Genomic DNA, 22848 nt, shown 5'->3' with positions numbered 1-22848 from the left:
CAGGAATGCTTGGACCCGATTAAGGTATCGATTGTGCGGCTGGAACTCAGACTGGATGCTCAAGATCGGGCGAACCAGAAAGTGGAGAAGGCACTGACTGACCACCAAGCTGCAGTGGAGTTGGAGGTGGGGATGTTGAGAGACCAACAGAAAAGGCTCCAGGAGAAGGTGGAGGACCGAGAGAACAGGTCCCGCCAGCAGAACTTGAGAATCGTTCGGAAGGATCCGAAGGAACGGACGCTGGGGCATACATAGTGGGCATATTCGAGAGGTTGCTGGGGAGGGGACATTCACCCGACCCTTGGAGGTGGACAGGGCGCACAGAGCGCTAGCGAGGAAGCTGCTTGTGGGGGACCCCCTGAGGGCGATGGTGGTGAGACTCCACAGGTACCTGGACAAAGAGTGTATCTTACGGTGGGTCAGGCAGACACGGAGTTGCAAATGGAGAACAGCATCCTGCAACCAGTATCTGAGCGTGGACGTGGCCAGGAGAAGAGCAGGATTCAACCAAATAAAGTTGACCCTTTTCAAGAAGAAGGTCAAGTTTGGACTGTTGCATCTGGCCCGTCTTTGGGTCACTCATGAGGAGCAACATTTCTACTTCGAGTCGCCCGAGGAAGCGATGGATTTCGCCAGAAGGAAAGGGCTGGAGCGGACTGAGGTGTTTGAACTGAACTTTGCTGCAGCGTCCATGTTTAAAAAGTTTTTGTGTTTGGACATTATCTGTGATGCTTCTGTATTGATTTGGGGCCTGCGGCTGAGCTGTCTGAGTTAAAGTTTGCATTTGCACTGATGGGGGATGGAGGGGTGAATTTTTAGATGTTGGATCTTCTTTTTGATTTTCTTTGTGTTTTTGTTGGGCAATTGGGTTGGGATTGCTTTTGTTTGCATATGTATATCCGAGCAAGGGGGGGGGGGGAACAATAGGTGGGAAAGGGGCCACCAAGCTAGCTGGGCGGGCTAGCTCACGGAAGCGCAGTGGGGGGTGAGCAGCTGTTATGCTTGTTGAAGGGAGTGGTTTGCAGAGTGCTGTTACTGGGGGGGGGGGGCAAATGTTCTGCTGACGGGGGAGGGACTTTCGCTGTGGGACAACAGGGAGGTCGGGGACAGAGGCTGCCTGGGGGCGGGCCTGCTGATGCGTGGGGCGCGAGCTGGGGACTGGCCTAAGAAAGGTGATGGCTGATCGGCGGAGGGGGGAGGGCGAGAAGCCCCCCAACCAGGCTGATCACATGGAATGTAAGAGGGCTAGATGGGCCAGTTAAAAGGGCACGCGTGTTCACGCATTTGAGGGGACTGAAGGCGGACGTGGCAATGTTGCAGGAGACGCACCTCAGAGTAACTGATCAGGTCGGATTAAGGAAGAGATGGGTCGGACTGGTTTTCCACTCGGGGCTGGACTACTAGAAGGGTCGCGATCCTGATCAACAAGTGAGTGTCATTCGAGGCGGGAAGATTAGATGCGGATGTGGGGGGTCAGTACATCATGGTTAGTGGGAAGCTGGATGGACTGCCGGTGGTTCTCGTGAATATATACTCGCCAAGCTGGGATGATGTGGAGTTTATAAGGAGGATGTTGGGGAAGATCCCGGACCTGGATTCGCATAAGTTGGTCATGGGGGGGGGATGGGAGACTACAACACAGTTATTGACCCAGGGCTAGACCGGTCTAGCTCAAGGCCAGGCAGGGTGCCAGCAGTGGCAAAGAGCTAAAGGGGTTCATGGAGCAGATGGGGATGGTGGACCCATGGAGATTTGGGCGGCCGAGAGTGAAGGAGTTTTCCTTCTACTCACACGTGCATAAAGTGTACTCCGGGATTGACTTTTGTATCCTGAACAGGGCTTTACTGACGGGGATAGTGGACACTAAGTATTCAGCGATCACGATCTCGGATCATGCCCCGCACTGGGTTGACCTACAGGTGAGCAAGGAGGGTGGCCAACGCCCGCACTGGAGGCTGGATGTTGGACTTTTAGCGGATGAGGAGGTGTGTGAGTGGCTGAGGAAGTATATCCAGAACTATCTGGAAGTTAACAACACGGGGGAAGTCTCGGCGGCAATGGTCTAGGAGGCGCTGAAGGCGGTGGTTAGAGGGGAGCTGATCTCGATACGGGAGAAGGTAGACAGAGCAGAGACAGACCGACTGATAAGGGAAATACTGCAGGTCGACAGGAGTTATGCGGAGGCCCCAGAGGCAGGGCTTCTAAGGGAATGAAGGAGGCTACAGATGGAGTTTGGCTTGTTAACTACAGGGAAGGAGGTGGAGCAGCTGAGGAAGGAGAGGGGGGGCGATGTATGAATATGGGGAAAATGCCAGAAGAAAGCTTGCGCAACAGCTTAGAAAGAGGGAGGCAGCCAGGGAGATTGGGAAAGTAAGGGGCAGGGAGGGGAACCAGGTCGGAGATTCAGCAAGGAGTTTTACAGTAGCCTGTATGAATCGGACCCCCAGCTGGGCCGGAGGGGATGAGGCAATTCTTAGGGGTGCTGAGGTTCCCGAAGGTGGACGGAGGGTTGGGAAAAGGGCTGGGGGCCCCGATCGGGTTGGAAGAAATAGCAGAAGGGCTGAAGGCCATGCAGTTGGGTAAAGCCCTGGGACCGGACGGGTACCTAGTGGAGTTTTCTAAAAGGTTCTCTGGGATACTGGGGTCACTGCTGATGAGGACATTTAATGAGGCAAGGGAGAGAGGGGGGCTTCACCCGACGATGTCACAGGCCACTATCTCATTGATCCTGAAGTGGGACAAGGACCAGGAGCTTTGTGGGTCCTACAGACCGATCTCCCTACTAAATGTAGATGCCAAACTGTTGGCCAAGATCTTGTCCTCAAGGATTGAAGACTGCGTTCCGGATGTGATTGGGGAGGACCAGACGGGATTTGTTAAGGGTAGGCAGTTAGCGGCCAACATATGAAGGCTGTTGAATGTTATTATGATGCCTCCAGTGGGTAGGGGGTGTGGAGGTAGTGGTCGCAATGGATGCAGAGAAGGCATTTGACCGGGTGGAATGGGATTATCTGTGGGAGGTACTGGGGCGGTTTGGATTTGGGCGGGGCTTCATTGACTGGGTCAGGCTGCTGTATCAGGCGCTCGTAGCGGGTGTTCGGACGAACAAGTTGACATCGGTTAGGCTGCACCGGGGGACGAGGCAGGGATGCCCTCTCTCCCCACAGCTGTTCGTGCTGGCCATAGAGCCGCTGGCAATTGAGTTGAGAGCCTCAAGTTGCTGGAAGGGGCTGGTCCGGGGGGAGGCGGAACAGAGTCTCGCTATACGCGCAGATGACCTGCTCCTATATGTTTCAGACCTACTAGAAGGGATGGAAGAAATTATGAGGATTCTAGGGGAATTTGGCCGGTTTACGGGTGAACATGGGGAAAAGTGAGATGTTCGCGATCCAGGCAAGGGGGCAGGAGAGGTGATTGTGGGAGCTGCCGTTTAGAGTGGGAGGGGGAAGCTTTCGGTACCTAGGCATCCAGGTGGCGCGGGAATGGGAACGGCTACATAAATTAAATCTGGCCTGACTAGTAGACCAAATGAAGGAAGACTTCCAAAGGTGGGGCATGCTCTTGCTATCACTGGGTACAGACAGTGAAAATGACGGTCCTCCCGAGATTCCTATTTGTGTTTCAGTGTCTCTCCATCTTTATTCCACGGGCCTTCTTTAAATGGGTCAATAAGGTGATCTCTGGCTTTGTATGGGCGGGTTAGACCCCGCGAGTAAAACGGGGATGCTGGAACGCAGCCGGGGGGAGGGTGGGCTGGCGCTGCCGAACTTTAGTAATTATTATTGGGCGGCGAATATAGCCATGATTAGGAAGTAAGTGGTGGTGGTGGTGGGAGGGGGGGGTCGGTGTGGGAGCAGGTAGGGGTGGCAACGTGCAAGGGCACTAGTTTGGGGGCATTGGGAATGGCGCCCCTGCCGTTCCCGCCGGCACGGTACTCCACCAGCCCCGTGGTGGCTGTGGCCCTGAGAGTCTGGGGCAATGGAGGAGACATGTGGGAGCATTGGTCTGGTCTCCAATCTGTAATAATCACCGGTTTGCCCCGGGGAAGCTAAATGGAGGGGTCCGGAGGTGGCAGAGAGCAGGGATTGAGAGGATGGGAAATATGTTTGTGGAGGGGAGTTTTCCCAGCCTGAGGGAGTTGGTGGAGAAATTTGAATTGACGGGAGGGAACAAATTTAGGTACCTGCAGGCACGGGACTTCCGGTGCAGGCAGGTCTCAACCTTCCCGCTCTTACCGCCAAGGGGGATACAGGACAGGGTAGTTTCCAGAATGTGAGTGGGAGAAGGGAGGGTTTCGGACATTTATTAGGAACTCATGGGGTCAGAGGAAACGCAGACCGAGGAGCTGAAACACAAATGGGAAGAGGAGTTAGGAGAGATAGAGGACGGTCTCTTGGCAGACGCAGAGTCAATATATCTGTATCATGTGCCAGACTCAGCCTGATACAGTTCACATGACAGTGGCCCGGATGAGCAGGTTCTTTGGGGTAGAAGATAGGTGCGTAAGGTGTGCGGGAGGGCCAGCGAACCATGTTCATATGTTCTGGACGTGCCCGAAGCTTAGGGGATTCTGGCAGGGGTTTGCGGATGTCATGTCCAAGGTGTTGAAAACAAGGGTGGCACCAAATCCAGAGATGGCAATTTTCGGAGTGTCGGAAGACCCGGGAATCCAGGAGGAGAAAGAGGCAGACGTTCTGGCCTTTGCCTCTCTGGTAGCCCGGAGATGGATATTATTAGCTTGGAGGGACTCAAAGCCCCCGAAGTCGGAGACCTGGCTAACTGACATGGCTAGCTTTCTCTGTCTGGAGAAAATCAAGCCCTGAGAGGGTCAATGTTAGGGTTCGCCCGGAGGTGGCAACCGTTCGTCGACTTCTTTGGGGAAAATTAACCGTCAGAAGAGGGGCTGGGGTTTAATTTAGAGAAGGGTGTCAGTAAAGGTGGGACCTGTGAGGGAGGAAGACGGCTTTTGCACTATGTTTATATTTTATGTACATTGTTTCTTCTGTTGTTATAAAACCATAAATACCTCAATAAAATGTTTATTGAAAAAAAGTTTGTATTCAGCGGTAATGATGTGCAATCAATGTGTTGCTGTTACTAATATGTCGAGACCCAAGGGCAGGATTTCCCCCACGGGTGTTGGAAACCCCGATGTCAGGGTCAAATGGGGGTCAGAAGCCCAGAATGTGTGGGGAACAGACAATTGCCCATGATTTCCCCTGAATGGGTCAGTGCACTGATTCGCTGTAATAAATAATAAATAGAATCAGCGGCCCGGTCATCACTGCTAGGGTTGCCAATAATTGTTTATTTCTTCATTTTCTTTAAACATTTCTCTTCTCAGATATAAAAATATTGGCATGGAGGAACAAGGCTGTTTGTTGACAGTCAAGCATTGTCCAATTGGCTTTCCAGTTGGTGCAGGATGGCCCTGCGTCACAAGGATGGATGTGTTGTCTGACTAATGGCTGGAATTTGGGGGCATATCATGTGATGAAACCTCCAGGAATACATTTAATCACAGTTGGTAAACCTAATCATTGCGCGGAGGGGAGGGTGGCCTGTAGCTGCTGCTGAACCCAGGCTGACTGGATTAAACTCACCCAGCCAGTCTAGTTACCCTGGCACTTTCCAAAGCCGTGACCTCTACCACCTATCAGAGCAGCAGATACCTGGGAACACCATCACCTCCAGGTTCCCTTCCAAGTCACTCACCATCCTGACTTGGAAATATATCGCCGTTCCTTCATTGTCGCTGGGTCAGAATCCTGGAACCCCCTCCCTAACAGCACTGTGCGTGTACCTACATTTTAGGGACTGCAGTGGTTCAAGAAGGCAGCTTACCGTCACCTTCTCAAGTACAATTAGGGAAGGGCAATAAATGCTGGTCTGGCCAGTGACGCCCACATTCCATGGACAAATAAAACAAAAATAAAATCAACCAGAAAGCCTCATTTACATTTGGGCAGGGATTTTCAATTGTTACAGCTCCAGCAAGATGCCAAGAGAAATCAGCATTCAAATGCAATGAAATATAGACATTCCTTTCCCTCTGTGATATGATACTGGCAACGAGTACTTACTCAGAGAGGTAGAATGAGCCTCAGTATCTGTAGTGTAATTAATAAGAAGTTACCTTGTAATTTTGCTGACATTGGGAACAAGTCAGCAGAATGGCACACTTGGTGGCTTCACTCCGGAATGGCCACTGCGTTACCAGTTTCACAGCAGCAGGCACATTGTGAGAGATATTGTGGATGAACGTCAGGTCACTGGTGCAGATAAAATATGTGTTAAGGAACTCGGTGTCAAAATGCTTAACATTCTTTACAGAGCTCTTCTATTTGATCCCTGCTCCAATGACATCAATCAGTTCAAAGGGTAGAGCTTCCCATCTCCTTTGGCGTGCAATTTGGATTACAATCCTTCAGTTTCCCTTGATCATATGGCAAATTCCAAAGGAAGGGACATGGGAACTACTTCCAATTGATCCCCTGTACACATTTTCACAGGTGTCACTTTGGAGGGGAGGGGGGGGGGGTGCATGTTGCGGGTGGCAGGGGCGGTTCCCAGACTCTCCTTCCTGTCTCTACAGAAACCAGTGGTATCTATGTCTGCAGGATGCAAGTGTATTTGCCATTCTTGTTGTGTGAGCCCAACATGTAAAACAGTGATTGAGCCCCAACATGTAAAGCAGTGATCAACCCCCAATCTCCATCTTCTTTGAGCAGATTGGTTGCCCTCCCAAGCCCTGTCTTCGACAGAACCAGAATCGGGCAGTTTGGAAGCCAGTTGAGGCAGTTGCGATTTAAGATCATTTTGTCAGAAATCATACACCGGTTAGCTGGGCAAATGACATTTATGAGTAAATTGAGAAAATTCTTAAGAGGCAGAGCACATTATGGAGACGAGGTTAATAAAGGAGAAAGGGCTGGGCTACGTTGTGGGTGAGAGACTGGGCATTCTGAGAGGCTGGGCTGGTTCCAGGCTTGGGAAAAGACATGGGGCTTGCACTGGTTTTCCATAGGTAGAAAGCATCGACTAGCGATAAGAGGGTCTTTCTCAAGTTGGAGGGTAGTAACCAGTCGAGTTCGACATGGATCAGTGGTGAGACAGCAGCTCTTCACAATATATATTAATGATTTGGAGGAAGGAACAGTATGTACTTGTGGTGAACCATTACTTTGTTTTCTACAACTTGCCTCGTGTGTAATTGATGGTGCATCAATTTAATACTCTAAGATAGTAGGATGGATAAGTCACTCAAGCCTGTGCGATTGGACCTGGACCCAGAGGCAGCCGATGCCACCGTGATCTTCCAGCATTGGTTAAGATGTTTTGAGGCCTACCTCGACTCTTCCACTGACACCGTCTCAGGGGAGCACAAGCTTCCGGTCCTCAACGCCCGGGTGAGCCACCGAATATTTACCCTCATCAGAGACGCGGCCACGTACGACGAGGCGATTGCACTCCTCAAAAGGCAGTACGTGAGGGCGGTAAACGAGGTGTATGCCCGGCACCTCCTCGCCATGAGGCGTCAGCGCCCAGGAGACTCTTTGGCCGAGTTCCTGCGTGACCTGCGGGTACTCGCCCGGAATTGTAGCTGCCAGGCAGTAACGGCAGTTCAACATACTGAGCTCCTGATCCGGGACGCCTATGTGGCCGGCGTTAGGTCTGACTACATCCGTCAGCGCCTGCTCGAAGGAGATACCCTCGACCTAAACGACACGGTGCGGCTCACAAACTCCCTGGAAGTGGCCTTCCAGAATATGGATGCCTTCACGCCCAACCACACGGCATCCTCGTGGGCGTCCTGGGTGCAGCCATCATCCGATCCGGGGGTGTCACAAGCCTGTGCCGGGCGGCAGCCCGCCAACGCCGGGGGACCGTCCTGCTACTTCTGTGCCAGGCCCGGCCTAAAACGTCCAAATCCCGCCGCGTGGTATCTTGCCTGTCGGGACCGCCCCCTTCTAACACGTCACCCGCCTCGTGCGACCCGTGGAGTCCGCCATCTTGTTTGCCATCTACGACGCGATCCGCCACGTGCGACTTGTGGGGGCTGCCATCCTCTATGCGACCCGTCACGTGCGACTCGTGGGGGCCGCCATCTTCGACGCCACCCGCTACCACCGACCAGACCAGCCACCTTCCGCAGCTCGCCTCCGTCACCCTCGACCAGTCCCAGCCCTGTCACCTCAAGAACTACATGATGACCGTCAGGATCAACGGGCACGAGACGACCTGCTTATTCGACTCCGGGAGCACGGAGAGCTTCGTCCATCCGGAGACAGTAAGTCGCTGCTCCCTCCGAATTTTTCCTGCGTCCCAGACAATCTTCCTGGCTTCCGGATCACATTCTGTTGAGGTCCGGGGGTACTGTGTCGCAGTTCTTGCGATACGTGGCGCAGAGTATGTTAACCATAAACTCTACGTCCTCCCCTTTCTCTGCGCTCCCCTTTTAGTAGGCCTAGACTTCCAATGCCATCTCCAAAGCCTGACCTTAACATTCAGTGGACCCCTGCCCCCTCTCTCCGTCTGTAGCCTCGCAACCCTTAAGGTTGCCCCACCTCCTAACCTCACCCCGGACTGGACGCCAGTCGACACCAGGAGCAGACGATAAGCTCGGGACAAGGCCTTTATCAGGTCAGAGGTCCAATGACTCCTGCGGGAAGGGATCATAGAGGCCAGTATCAGCCCCTGGAGAGCCCAGGTGGTGGTCGTCAAGACTGGGGAGAAGCTCAGGATGGTCGTCGACTACAGTCAGACGATCAACCGGTACATGCAGCTCGATGCGTACCCCCTTCCCCGCATATCTGACATGGTCAACTAGATTGCGCAGTACAGAGTCTTCTCCACGATAGACTTGAAGTCCGCGTACCACCAGCTCCCGATCCGCCCGGAGGACCGCCAATACACTGCCTTCGAGGCAGATGGGCACCTCTACCACTGCCTCAGGGTCCCCTTCGGCATCACCAATGGAGTCTCTGCCTTCCAACGGGAGATGGACCGAATGGTTGACCAGTACGGGCTGCGGGCCACGTTCCCGTATCTGGATAATGTCACCATCTGCGGCCATGATTAGCAGGACCATGACGCTAACCTCCAGCATTTCCTTCACACCGCCAAGCTCCTTAATCTTACGTATAATAAGGAGAAGTGCGTTTTCCGCACGACCCGCCTAGCCATCCTCGGTTACGTTGTGGAAAATGGAGTCCTAGGGCCCGATCCCGACCGCATGCGCCGCCTCCTGCAACTTCCCCTTCCCCACTTCCCCAAGGTCCTGAAAAGATGCCTGGGGTTCTTCTCGTACTATGCCCAGTGGGTGCCCAACTATGCGGAAAAGGCCCGCCCACTCATCAAATCCACCCTTTATCCCCTGTCGGCTGAGGCCCACCTAGCCTTCAACCGCATCAAGGCAGACATTGCCAAGGCCACGATGCACGCTGTGGACGAGTCCATCCCGTTCCAGGTGGAGAGTGATGCGCCTGATTTTGCCCTGGCCGCTACCCTCAATCAGGCAGGCAGACCCGTGGCCTTCTTTACTCGTACCCTCCAGGGCTCCGAAATTCGACAGTCCTCCGTCGAGAAAGAAGCCCAAGCCATTGTGGAAGCTGTGCGACATTGGAGGCATTACCTGGTCGGCAGGCGATTCACTCTCCTCACTGACCAACGGTCGGTTGCCTTCATGTTCAATAACACACAGCGGGGCAAGATCAAGAATGTCAAGATTCTGAGGTGGAGTATAGAACTCTCCACCTACAACTACGATATCTTGTATCGACCTGGGAAGCTCAATGAGCCCCCAGATGCCCTGTCCCGCGGTACATGTGTCAGCGCACAAGTAGACCGATGTCGGGCCCTCCACAATGACCTCTGTCACCCGGGGGTCACCCGTTTTTTTCATTTTGTCAAGGCCCGCAACCTGCCTTACTCCATCGAGGAGGTCAGGACCGTGACCAGGGAATGCCAGGTCTGCGCGGTGTGCAAACCGCACTTCTATTGGCCAGACAGAGCGCACCTGGTGAAGGCCTCCCGCCCCTTTGAGCATCTTAGCATCGACTTCAAAGGGCCCCTCCCCTCCACCGACCGTAACGTGTACTTCCTCAACATCGTTGATGAGCACTCATGTTTTCCCTTCGCCATCCCATGTCCTGACATGACCTCGGCCACTGTCATCAAGGCCCTGCACAGCCTCTTCACCTTGTTCGGTTTCCCCACCTACATAGAATCATAGAGGTTTACAGCATGGAAACAGGCCCTTCGGCCCAACCAGTCCATGCCGCCCAGTTTTTACCATTAAGCTAGTCCCAGTCGCCCGCACTTGGCCCAAAACCCTCTATACCCATCTTACCCATGTAACTATCTAAATGCTTTTTAAAAGACACAATTGTACTCACCTCTACTACTACCTCTGGCAGCACATTCCAGACACTCACTACCCTCTGAGTGAAGAAATTGCCCCTCTGGGCCCTTCTGAATCTCTCCCCTCTCACCTTAAACCTATGCCCTCTAGTTTTAGACTCCCCGACCTTTGGGAAAAGATGTTGACTATCTACCTTATCTATGCCCCTCATTATTTTATAGACCTCTATAAGTCACCCCTAAGCCTCCTATGCTCCAGGGAAAAAAGTCCCTGTCTATCCAGCCTCTCCTTATAACTCAAACCATCAAGTCCCGGTAACATCCTAGTAAATCTTTTCTGCACTCTTTCTAGTTTAATAATATCCTTTCTATAATAGGGTGACCAGAACTGCACACAGTATTCCAAGTGTGGCCGTACCAATGTCTTGTACAACTTCAACAAGACGTCCCAACTCCTGTATTCAATGTTCTGACCAATGAAACCAAGCATGCCGAATACTTTGCATCAGTATTCACCAAAGAGAAGGAATTGGTAGATGTTGAGTCTGGAGAAGGGTGCGTAGATAGCCTGGGTCACATTGAGATCCAAAAAGAAGAGGTGTTGGGTGTCTTAAAAAATATTAAGGTAGATAAGTCCCCAGGGCCTGATGGGATCTACCCCAGAATACTGAAGGAGGCTGGAGAGGAAATTGCTGAGGCCTTGACGGAAATCTTTGGATCCTCGCTGTCTTCGGGGGATGTCCCGGAGGACTGGAGAATAGCCAATGTTGTTCCTCTGTTTAAGAAGGGTAGCAAGGATAATCCCGATAACTACAGGCCGGTGAGCCTTACTTCAGTGGTAGGGAAATTACTGGAGAGGATTCTTCGAGACAGGATCTACTCCCATTTGGAAGCAAATGGACGTATTAGTGAGAGGCAGCGTGGTTTTGTGAAGGGGAGGTCGTGTCTCACTAACTTGATAGAGTTTTTCGAGGAGGTCACTAAGATGATTGATGCAGGTAGGGCAGTGGATGTTGTCTATATGGACTTCAGTAAGGCCTTTGACAAGGTCCCTCATGGTAGACTAGTACAAAAGGTGAAGTCACACGGGATCAGGGGTGAGTTGGCAAGGTGGATACAGAACTGGCTAGGCCATAGAAGGCAGAGAGTAGCAATGGAAGGATGCTTTTCTAATTGGAGGGCTGTGACCAGTGGTGTTCCACAGGGATCAGTGCTGGGGCTTTTGCTCTTTGTAGTATATATAAATGATTTGGAGGAAAATGTAGCTGATCTGATTAGTAAGTTTGCAGACGACACAAAGGTTGGTGGAATTGCGGATAGCGATGAGGACTGTCGGAGGATACAGCAGGATTTAGATTGTTTGGAGACTTGGGCGGAGAGATGGCAGATGGAGTTTAATCCGGACAAATGTGAGGTAATGCATTTTGGAAGGTCTAATGCAGGTAGGGAATATACGGTGAATGGTAGAACCCTCAAGAGTATTGAAAGTCAAAGAGATCTAGGAGTACAGGTCCACAGGTCACTGAAAGGGGCAACACAGGTGGAGAAGGTTGTCAAGAAGGCATACGGCATGCTTGCCTTCATTGGCCGGGGCATTGAGTATAAGAATTGGCAAGTCATGTTGCAGCTGTATAGAACCTTAGTTAGGCCACACTTGGAGTATAGTGTTCAATTCTGGTCGCCACACTACCAGAAGGATGTGGAGGCTTTAGAGAGGGTGCAGAAGATATTTACCAGAATGTTGCCTGGTATGGAGGGCATTAGCTATGAGGAGCGGTTGAATAAACTCGGTTTGTTCTCACTGGAACGAAGGAGGTTGAGGGGAGACCTGATAGAGGTATACAAAATTATGAGGGGCATAGACAGAGTGGATAGTCAGAGGCTTTTCCCCAGGGTAGAGGGGTCAATTACTAGGGGGCATATGTTTAAGGTGAGAGGGGCAAGGTTTAGAGTAGATGTACGAGGCAAGTTTTTTACGCAGAGGGTAGTGGGTGCCTGGAACTCGCTACCGGAGGAGGTGGTGGAAGCAGGGACGATAGTGACATTTAAGGGGCATCTTGACAAATACATGAATAGGATGGGAATAAAGGGATACGGACCCAGGAAGTGTAGAAGATTGTAGTTTAGTCGGGCAGCATGGTCGGCATGGGCTTGGAGGGCCGAAGGGCCTGTTCCTGTGCTGTACATTTCTTTGTTCTTTGAATGCCTTCTTCACCACCCTGTCCACCTGCGACTCCACCTTCAAGGAGCTATGAACCTGTACTCCTAGATCTCTTTGTTCTATAACTCTCCCCAACGCCATACCATTAACTGAGTAGGTCCTGGCCTGATTCGATCTGCCAAAATGCATCACCTCACATTTATCTAAATTAAACTCCATCTGCCATTCGTCGGCCCACTGGCCTAATTGATCAAGATCCCGTTGCAATCCTAGATAACCTTCTTCACTATCCACTGTGCCACCAATCTTGGTGTCATCTGCAAACTTACTAACCATGCCTCCTAAATTCTCATCCAAATCATTAATATAAATCACAAATAACAGTGGACCCAGCACCGATCCCTGAGGCACACCACTGGTCACAGGCCTCCAGTTTGAAAAACAACCCTCTACAACCACCCTCTGTCTTCTGTCGTCCAGCCAATTTTGAATCCAATTGGCAACCTCACCCTGGATCCAGTGAGCTTTAACCTTCTGCAACAACCTACCATGCGATACCTTGTTAAAGGCTTTGCTAAAGTCCATGTAGACAACGTCTACTGCACTGCCCTCATCTACCTTCTTGGTCACCCCCTCAAAAAACTCAATCAACTTTGTGAGACATGATTTTCCATGCACAAAGCCAGGCTGACTGCCCCGAATCAGTCCTTGCCTCTCTAAATGCTTGTAGATCCTGTCTCTCACAATACCTTCTAGCAACTTACCTACTACAGATGTTAGGCTCACCGGTCTGTAGTTCCCAGGCTTTTCCCTGCTGTCCTTCTTAAACAAGGGCACAACATTCGCTACTCTCCAATCTTCAGGCACCTCACCTGTGGCTGCCGATGATTCAAATATCTCTGTTAGGGGACCCGCAATTTCCTCCCTAGCCTCCCACAACATCCTAGGATACATTTCATCAGGTCCCAGGGATTTATCTACCTTGATGCGCTTTAAGACTTCCAGCACCTCCTCCTCTGTAATATGCACACTTCTCAAGACATCACTATTTATTTCCCTTAGTTTCCTAACATCCAAGCCTTTCCATCCAAGCCTTTCTCCACCGTGAATACCGATGAGAAATATTCATTCAGGATCTCACCCAACTCTTGTGGCTCTGCACATAGATGTCCTTGTTGATCCTTAATAGGCCCTACTCTGTCCCTAGTTACTCTTTTTCCCTTTATGTATCTGTAGAAGCTCTATGGATTCTCCTTTGCATTATTTGCCAAAGCAATTTCATGTCCCCTTTTTGCCCTCCTGATTTCCCTCTTAACTCTATTTCGACAATCTCTATACTCTTTAAGGGATCCACTTGATCCCAGTTGTTTATGTACGTCATATGCCTCCTTCTTCTTTTTGACCAGAGTCTCAATATTTCGAGTCATCCAGGGTTCCCTACTTCTACCAGCCTTGCCCTTCACTCTAAAGGGAATGTGCTTACCCTGAACCCTGGTTAACACATTTTTAAAAGCCTCCCATTTACCAGCCGTCCCTTTGCCTGCCAACAGTCTCCCCCAATCTACCTCTGCAAGTTCCTGTCTGATACCATCAAAATTGGCCTTGCCCCAATTAAGAATTTTAACTCTTGGGCCAGACCTATCATTCTCCATAGCTATCTTAAAACTAATGGAGTTATAGTCACTTGTCTCAAAGTGATCCCTCACTAACACTTCTGTCACTTGCCCTTCCTTATTTCCCAAGACGAGGTCAAGTTTTGCCCCCTCTCTAGTCGGCTCATCCACATACTGAATGAGAAATTCCTCCTGAATACACTCAACAAATTTCCCTCCATCCAAGCCCCTAATGCTATGGCTGTCCCAGTCAATGTTGGGAAAGTTAAAGTCCCCTACTATTACTACCCGATTATTCTTGCAGCTATCTGTAATCTCCTTACATATTTGCTCCTCTATTTCCCGCTGACTATTTGGGGGCCTGTAATACAGTCCTATCAAGGGGATCTCTCCCTTCTTATTTTTCAGTTCCACCCATATAGACTCAGTGGGCGAACCCTCGGATATATCCCCTCTAAGTACTGCCGTGATGTTCTCCCTAATCAAAAACGCCACTCCCCCTCCTCTCTTACCTCCTGTTCTATCCTTTCTATAGCATCTGTACCCCGGAACATTGAGCTGCCAGTCCTGCCCCTCCCTTAGCCATGTTTCAGTCATAGCTATAATATCCCAGTCCCATGTGCCCATCCATGCCCTGAGTTCATCCGCCTTGCCCGTCAGGCCCCTTGCATTGAAATAAATGCAGTTTAATGTAGACTTTCCTTGCTCTCTGCCCTGCTTTCTCTGGTCATGCTTTACACACTCTCCATTCCTGCCTTTTGTTTCCGTCCCCACTGACTTCCTACATCGGTTCCCACCCCCCTGCTACATTAGTTTAAACCCTCCCCAACTGCACTAGCAAACACCCCACCCCCGAGAACATTGGTTCCGGTCCCACTCAGATGCAGACCGTCCGATTTGTACAGGTCCCACCTCCCCCAGAACCGGTCCCAATGTCCCAGGATCCACAGTGATCGGGGCTCCTCGTTCATGAGTGATGAGCTGCGTCAGTTCCTGCTCAGCAAGGGCATCACCTCAAGCAGGACTACCAGCTACAACCCCCGGGGAGACGGACAGGTGGAGAGGGAGAACGCGGCGGTCTGGAAGTCCGTCCTCCTGGCCCTACGGTCTAGAAGTCTCCCAGTCTCCCGCTGGCAGGAGGTCCTTCCCGATGCGCTCCACTCTATCCGGTCGCTTCTGTGTACTGCCATCAACGAGACCCCTCACGGACGTATGTTTGTCTTTCCTAGGAAGTCCACTTCAGGGGTCTCGCTCCCGTCCTGGCTGACAGCCACAGGGCATGTCCTCCTCCGGAAGCATGTGAGGAACCACAAAACCGACCCCCTGGTCGAGGGGTTATGCTTCTCCACGCTAACCCACATTATGCCTACATGGCATATCAGGACGGGTGGCAGGACACAGTCTCCCTCCAGGACCTGGCACCCCCTGGTTCCCCACCCGACCCTCCACCATCTACCTCCATTACCATCGCCCCCACCGTCTCCCTCTCTGTCGACGCTTCTGGAAGAAGAAGAAGATGACACGCTCCCGGAGTCGCAGGTCTCGACACCAGTGCCCACACCACAGCCGGGACTGAGGAGGTCACAGCAGACGGTTAAAGCTTCTGATAGACTTAATCTATAAGTTTGCTTCACCCCCGCTGGACTTTTCTTTTTTGAACAGGGGGTGAATGTGGTGAACCATTACTTCGTTTTCTACAACTTGCCTCGTGTGGAATCGATGGTGCATCAGTACTGTGACCAAATTTGTGGATACAAAGGTGGGAGGGAAGGCAGGCTGGAAGGAGGATATAAATAGTTAACAGGGAGATATTGACAGGTTAAGTGAGTGGGCAGAAAATTGGCAAATTTAATTCAATGTGAGAAAATGTGAGATTGTTCATTTTGGAAGAAAGAATGAGAAGGTAAATTATTATTTAAATGTAGAGAAAGCTGCAGCACAAGGGGACTGGGGGTTTCTTGTTCATGAAATCCAGAAATCTAGCATACAGGCAGAGGGTAATAGGGAAGGAGAATGGATTGCTGGCTTCTATTTCAAGGGAGCTATAAAAGTAAAAAAGTGTTGCTGCAACTGTACAATGCACTGGTGAGGCCATATTAAGAACACAATGTACAGTTTTGGTATCCTTATTTAAGGAAATATATTATCATTGGAGGCAGTACAGAGGAGGTTTACCAGGATGATCCCAGGTATGGAGGGACTGCCATATGAGAAAAGATTAAACAGGTTGGGTCTGGAGTTCAGAAGAATAAGAGGTGATATGATTGAAACATAGAAGATTCTTAAGCGGGTTGGACAGGGTAAATGCTGGGAGGATGTTTCCACTCATAGGAGAGTGCAGGACCAGAGGGCAATGTCGCAGAATCCGTCATTTCAGACGGATTTGAGGAAGAATTTCTTCTCTCAAAGAGTGGTGTATCTATGAAATTCTTTACCCCAGGGAGCCATGGAGGCAGAGTCCTTGAACATTTTCAAGGCTCAGATCGATACCCAAGTGTTACGGAGAGAAGGCAGGAAAGTGGGCTTAGTGAGTGTTACATCAGTCATGATCTAATTAAATGGCAGAGCAGTCTCGAAGGGCTGAAAGGCCTACTCCTGTTCCTATTTCTAATGGTCTTATTCCCCTCAAATGGCATTAGAGGCTATTTTCAGTTTATGAGGCCATTTCTCTTGTGGTTTCTCAGGGTTTATAGCAGGACGTTGGAGTGTTTCAGGATGGTTTATCCATTTGATGGGCAACAAAACAGCAAATTGACTTTATCCAGTGTGAGGCCATAGCAGTGATCGCAAGGACTGAAGTTTATCTGACTGCATCATCCCACTGACTACACATGGAGAACAGCTTTCAGAAATCCCCTTTAGCACTTTGACGGTTGAACACATTTCAAAGTGATTTCTTAGGTATCATTAAAATACCTAGCACCAATTAAATAGTACTACCTAACAGCCAAGCTCTTTTACAAGGACATTCCCGATGCACAATTTGTTTGTGGGAAAATGGGATATTTTTATTCTCCAAAAATTGTCTATTTCGCAATAATGAAGCTCTTGAAAAGGTTTCAGTATCACTGCGTGACTCATTTTAACAACCTTACCCCAGCTCCTTTTCCAAGTGCCATGATGACGAAGACGAGTTATCACTCTTCACAGCGAGGAGGTGCTGCTCATGAATGCCGTCATCACCAAAGCCAATGAAACCAAATTTCACGTCTGTGATTCCTGGGGAAGAAAGACAACCATGGACATTCATCATAGAATCTACACTGCAGAAGGAGGCAATTCGGCCATCAAGTCTGCACCGGCTCTTGGAAAGAACACCCTACTCAAGCCCACACCTGCACCCTATCCCCGTAACCCAGTAACCCCACTTAACCTTTTTGGACACTAAGGGCGATTTAGAATGGCCAATCCACCTAACCTGCACATCTTTGGACTGTGGGGGGAAACCGGAGCACCCGAAGGAAACCCACGCACACACGGGGAGAACGTGCAGACTCCGCACAGACAGTGACCCAAGCTGGGAATCGAACCTGGGACCTTGGAGCTGTGAAGCAACTGTGCTAACCACTATGCTACCATGCTGCCCTATGTTTTATGTACCAAATGTTCTCCTCACCTGTGGGTGCTATCCTTTCCAAATAAATGCCGACAAAAAGTAACAAGACTTATAATGTAACCACTGTGGTGGACTCCAGGATGTTATTGGCCTGGATTTTCCCACTTTCCTGCCGAAGTGCTACATTTTTACAAATGACAGACCAGGGCTATAGCTGCTGGCCCAGAAATCTCACTTAAACCTGTAGGTTACGTTCTGGCTCCTCAAAGCAGGAAGCAGTTGAGTTTACAGGATCTGACTGTCTTTGTCCACAATCTCGACGCGAGCAATTTCAGAGATCTTTTCTTAGCTGTGACAGCTGCCTCTCAGCAGTTTCTGGTTACTGAGTCACGACCACTCAGCAAGGTTAGGCAGGATCTGATAAAGGAAGGATTTCTAATGAAATGGAATCAGTGATAGGTTAGAGCGAATCATCCCGTACATGGATTTTTGAGAGCACAGAGTAATGGACAGGAGGCTGAAAGAGGCAGCTCCCTGGATCGCTCACTTTTACTTTGAGATTCTGTTGTGGGATCGGAGGGACTGCAATGAGGTGATATTTCCCATGAATGGGAGGAAGAGGACAACTAATCCAACCAAACAGATGTGGTGGGAAAAGGCCGAGGAAGTCAGCAGCAACATTGCCGTCCCTCCAACCTGGAGATTGTTCACCAGGACCTCAGGAGATCAGGAATGGAGAGTGACAAAACGCTTACAGGTACCAATCCCACTCTGATTTTGCTCGTGTTTTCCCACATGACACTGCCCACATCAACATGCTTTTCCGCCCCATTCTCTCTCTAGGAACATCCTCGCATTCCCCATCTGAACAGCCAGCACTCACATTCACCTTCATCCTAAAGCCTTCTCACACCCATGCCTCACACTCATCCTCCACAAATGTTGTCCTTCCCTCCTCTCCACACAATCCACTTCCCTCTCTACATCTCGCTGCTTTCTCTCCTTGCTGGAGAAGAGAGCACCAAATCGTGGAGAGGGTCAGAGACCGGAGGTGGGAAAGAGGCAAGGCCTTGATGATAACTGGCAATGGATGCCCGCCTGGTCAACGAGAATTCCGCCCCATATGTCCAATTACATTCAATGGAGCTGATTCCACAATTTAGGACCAAGTCATTGCAAGGATGTCATGGTAGGCCCAAATCACATCCCACTTCAGTTCCAACAACTCAATGGCAACATCAGAATTCAGAGCTCTATTGTTCCCCATTACTGATCTCCATGTCTTATGACTCCCGCCCCTTCCCTTCCATCATAGGGCAGCATGGAGGCAGGGTCGTTTTTTAAAAGAAACATTTTTTAAAATTCTCCTCCTTTTTCACATTTTCTCCCACATTTACATCCATCAACAATAAACAATAATCAGCAAGATATGTCAGTCCCCATACTAACAACGATCCCATCTACCCACCAACCCCAAACCACAACCCGCATGTTTACATAAACAAATGACAAAAAGGAATCAGGGATTACCCGTAGTCACCCTTAATCTTACACAGCTCCCGCCCCCCCCCCCCGGGTCCCTTTCCCACTTGCCCGGCCCTAGGAAAGCCCAAAGATCCCCTTTTAGCACACAAACCCCGCATATCCACCTACACCCCAAAGAACTCTCATTTCGAGTGAAAGTCCCGTCCCTTCCCTTGTCCAAATATATACCACATTGGCTCCTTTAATCTCTACACCCGCGCGCAGTGATACAAAAAAGAAGAAAATACAGTCATGAGGTTACATCGGCACATGGCTATTCCTCAATTTGTCAGTTCTGCCACAGTCCTTCTGCTTTCGCAAACTCCTCCGCTGCTTCCGCCGTTCCAAAATAAAAGTCCCTGAGCTTGTAAGTCACCCTCAGCTTCGCTGGATATACAATGCCGCACCGCACCTTGCTCATGTACAGTGCCCTCTTCACCCGGTTGAAGGCAGCCCGCCTCCTTGCCAGCTCCACCGTAAGGTCCTGGTATACACATATACCAGCTCCAGCCCACTGCATCACCCGCTTCTGCTTGGCCCAGCTCAGGACCTTCTCCTTCACCCTGTACCTACAGAAGCACAGAGTCACTGCCCTTGGCGGCTCACTCGCCTTTGGTATAGGCCTCCACGACCGATGAGCCCGATCCAGTTCATATCGGGAGTGATCCTCCCCCTCCCCCAATAATTTTGCCAGCATCGCGGCAAAATACTCAGTCGGCTTCGGTCCTTCAACTCCTTCGGGCAGCCCCACAATCCTCAAATTCTGTTGCCTGGATCTGTTTTCCAGGTCTTCCATTTTTCCTCGCAGATCCTTGTTAGTATCCATCACCTTTCGGATCTCTTTCCCCATCGAGGCAAGTTGATCACCGTGCTGCAGTAACGTCTCCTCCACTTCCTTCAGCAACACACTCAAAACCTCCCTCATCTCCTTCCTCACCGTCTCCATGCATTTCGCAATCTGTGCCAACTGCTTTTCAAATTCCGCAGCCATCACCTTAGTTATTTCTTCAGCCGCAAGCAGTGCGGCCTTCCCTGGTGCTCCAGCCTCCAATTTTCCTGGTGACCCCGCGGTGACCTTTCCACTCCCCGACGGACCTCCAGCTGTTTTTTTTCCAACCGTTTTCTTGCTCACCCTCGACATTTTTCTTTGTTCCTTTTTTCCTCTTGTGTCTCCACTGTGCCTCCTCCGTGCCTTCTCCCTTCTTCTGCCGCCTCCGCCGACCCTGGGACCGGGCTTAAAGCCCCCAAAATGCCGTTGCCGACCGGGAGCCCTCCATTGTGCGGCCGCCTCCCGCCCACCCTGACCGGAAGTTCCGGAGGCAGAGTAGTTAGCACTGCTGCCTCACAGTGCCAGGGACCCGGGTTCAATTCCAGCCTTGGGTCAGTGTGTGTATGGAGTTTGCACATTCTCCCTGTGTTGAGTGGGTTTCCTCCAGGTGCTCCAGTTTCCTTCCACAGTCCAAAGATGTGCAGGTTAGGTGGATTGGCTGTGCTAAATTGTCCCTTCATGTCCAAAAAGGTTAGGTGGGGTTACTGGTTTACTGGGACAGGGTGGGGGCGTGGGCATAGGTAGAGTGCTCTTTCAGAGGACCAGTGTGGACTCAATGGGCCGAATGGCCTTCTTCTGCACTGTAGTGATTCTATGATTCTATATTTTCTTGTCTTTGCTTTCAATAGATATGCCAATTATGTGCTTAATGAGTTGAAACAGAAAGGGAAAATTACCTTGTTTTTTGAAGGTTTCCACCAATGAATTAATAAGTGAAGGAAGTTTTGTAACAATGGGCCTATTGCAGTCACTTTCTTCAATAATGAAGAGGACATCTGCTAGTTTTAATGTCAGCCATTGCTTGTTATCGATCGCATCATCATTCTGCATGCTGTCACTGTCTTTGCCAGCCACTGCAAGGAGAAAACATATTGGAGTAAAGCATACCAGAGTAAATACTTTGATTGCCTGACATATGGGATAGAACCCCTCCGTTGGATACTGTTAATCTGAGTCCCCAAATTACACCAGTCAGTTGATACGCTGAGATACTTGTAGCAACTGCCACAGAAAGTAAAATGAACCTCAGAGATGCCAGAAATGATTATTTTACAAAACAAGTTTGGAAAATATTTATAAAACCTTCTTGCCATATACCTGGAAACTATGAGCCTTAACCCTAGATTATCGGTAGTTCCTCCTTGTTATAAATTTTTCATCTACAGCTCTGCTGCCCATTTCCAATCACACACCGAGTCCTGTGCGCCCATTACCCTTGCTTGTTGGCCTATATTTTCTCTGTTATGTGGTGCCTTGATCTTAAAATGTTCTTGTTTATTTTTGCCAAATCAATCCCTTTTTCTGTAATCTCCTCCAGTCCCACAAACCCACCTCTAAGTCTGGCTCCTTGAGCATCATGGATTTTAATCGCTTCACCACTGGTGGCTGTGCCTTCAGTGATCTGGTCCGTACGGCCTGGAATTCCCTCCCTAAATCTTTCCACCTTTCTCTACTCCTTTAAGAAATTATGATCCTTGTTGAAAATGTCTTTCCTCCAAACAGTCATTATCATTACAGAAGCAATGGCGTAGAATTTTATAATGCTCACTCTTCAACCCACCGAAAGTTTTCTGCCTAGTCTGAGCTCTCCTGAAGACTCTTGTGTTAAACTGTCCCAACTGTATCACCTCACTCAACCTACCGACTCCATGGTCTTATATAGGGTACAGAAGAGACCTCAAGGAGAGAGAGGAGAACAGAGAAAGTTAAAGGGAGATTTAACAAATGTATTCACATTCATGAAGGGCTTTGATGAAGCAAGTAAGGGAAAACTGTTTTCTGCGGTAGAACGGTTGTTAACCAGATTCATGGTAATTGGCTGAATAACCAGAGGCGATTTCTGGAGAATGTTTTTTTGGTTGCAAATTCTTATGATCGGCGATGCATAAGAACATAAGAACAAGAAGCAGGAGTAGGCCACCTGGCCCCTCGAGCCTGCTCCACCATTCAATGAGATCATGGCTGATCTTCAGCTCCACCTTCCGGCCGGAACACCATAACCCTTAATCCCTTTATTCTTCAAAAAACTATCTATCTTTATCTTAAAAACATTTAATGAAGGAGTAAATCTACTTCCCCTTATTTTGAGGCTATGCCGCCTAGTTCTGCTTTCACCCGCCAGTGGAAACAACCTGCCCGCATCTATCCTATCTATTCCCTTCATAATTTTATATGTTTCTATAAGATCCCCCCTCATCCTTCTAAATTCTAACGAGTACAGTCCTAGTCTACTCAACCTCTCCTCGTAATCCAACCCCTTCAGCTCTGGGATTAACATAGTGAATCTCCTCTGCACACCCTCCAGTGCCAGTACGTCCTTTCTCAAGTAAGGAGACCAAAACGGAACACAATACTCCAGGTGTGGCCTCACTAACACCTTCTACAGTTGCAGCATAACCTCCCTAGTCTTGAACTCCATCCCTCTAGCAATGAAGGACAAAACTCCATTTGCATTCTTAATCACCTGTTGCACCTGTAAACCAACATTTTGCTACTCATGCACTAGCACACCCAGGTCTCTCTGCACAGCAGCATGTTTTAATATTTTATCATTTAAATGATAATCCCTTTTGCTGTTATTCCG

At 49.8% G+C, this 22848-nt stretch overlaps 1 protein-coding gene across 1 annotated transcript in view; it reads right to left on the bottom strand.

Annotated features, from left to right (window-relative positions):
- The window catches only part of LOC140394025 (uncharacterized), a 654493-nt gene that overhangs the window by 5794 nt on the left and 625851 nt on the right, over window positions 1–22848 (bottom strand). Inside the window, exons 73-75 of the mRNA XM_072480809.1 lie at window positions 20942–21118; window positions 17232–17355; window positions 6137–6272 (exon numbers count right to left, since the gene is read on the bottom strand). Of these exons, the coding sequence (XP_072336910.1) occupies window positions 6137–6272; window positions 17232–17355; window positions 20942–21118 (437 nt within the window). The remainder of the gene's footprint in view (window positions 1–6136; window positions 6273–17231; window positions 17356–20941; window positions 21119–22848) is intronic.

This window comes from Scyliorhinus torazame, chromosome 17 (assembly GCF_047496885.1).
Source record: "Scyliorhinus torazame isolate Kashiwa2021f chromosome 17, sScyTor2.1, whole genome shotgun sequence".
Lineage (NCBI taxonomy): Eukaryota > Metazoa > Chordata > Chondrichthyes > Carcharhiniformes > Scyliorhinidae > Scyliorhinus > Scyliorhinus torazame.
Note: the sequence above shows the minus strand (reverse complement) of the source record. Positions and strands in the feature narration are given on the sequence as shown.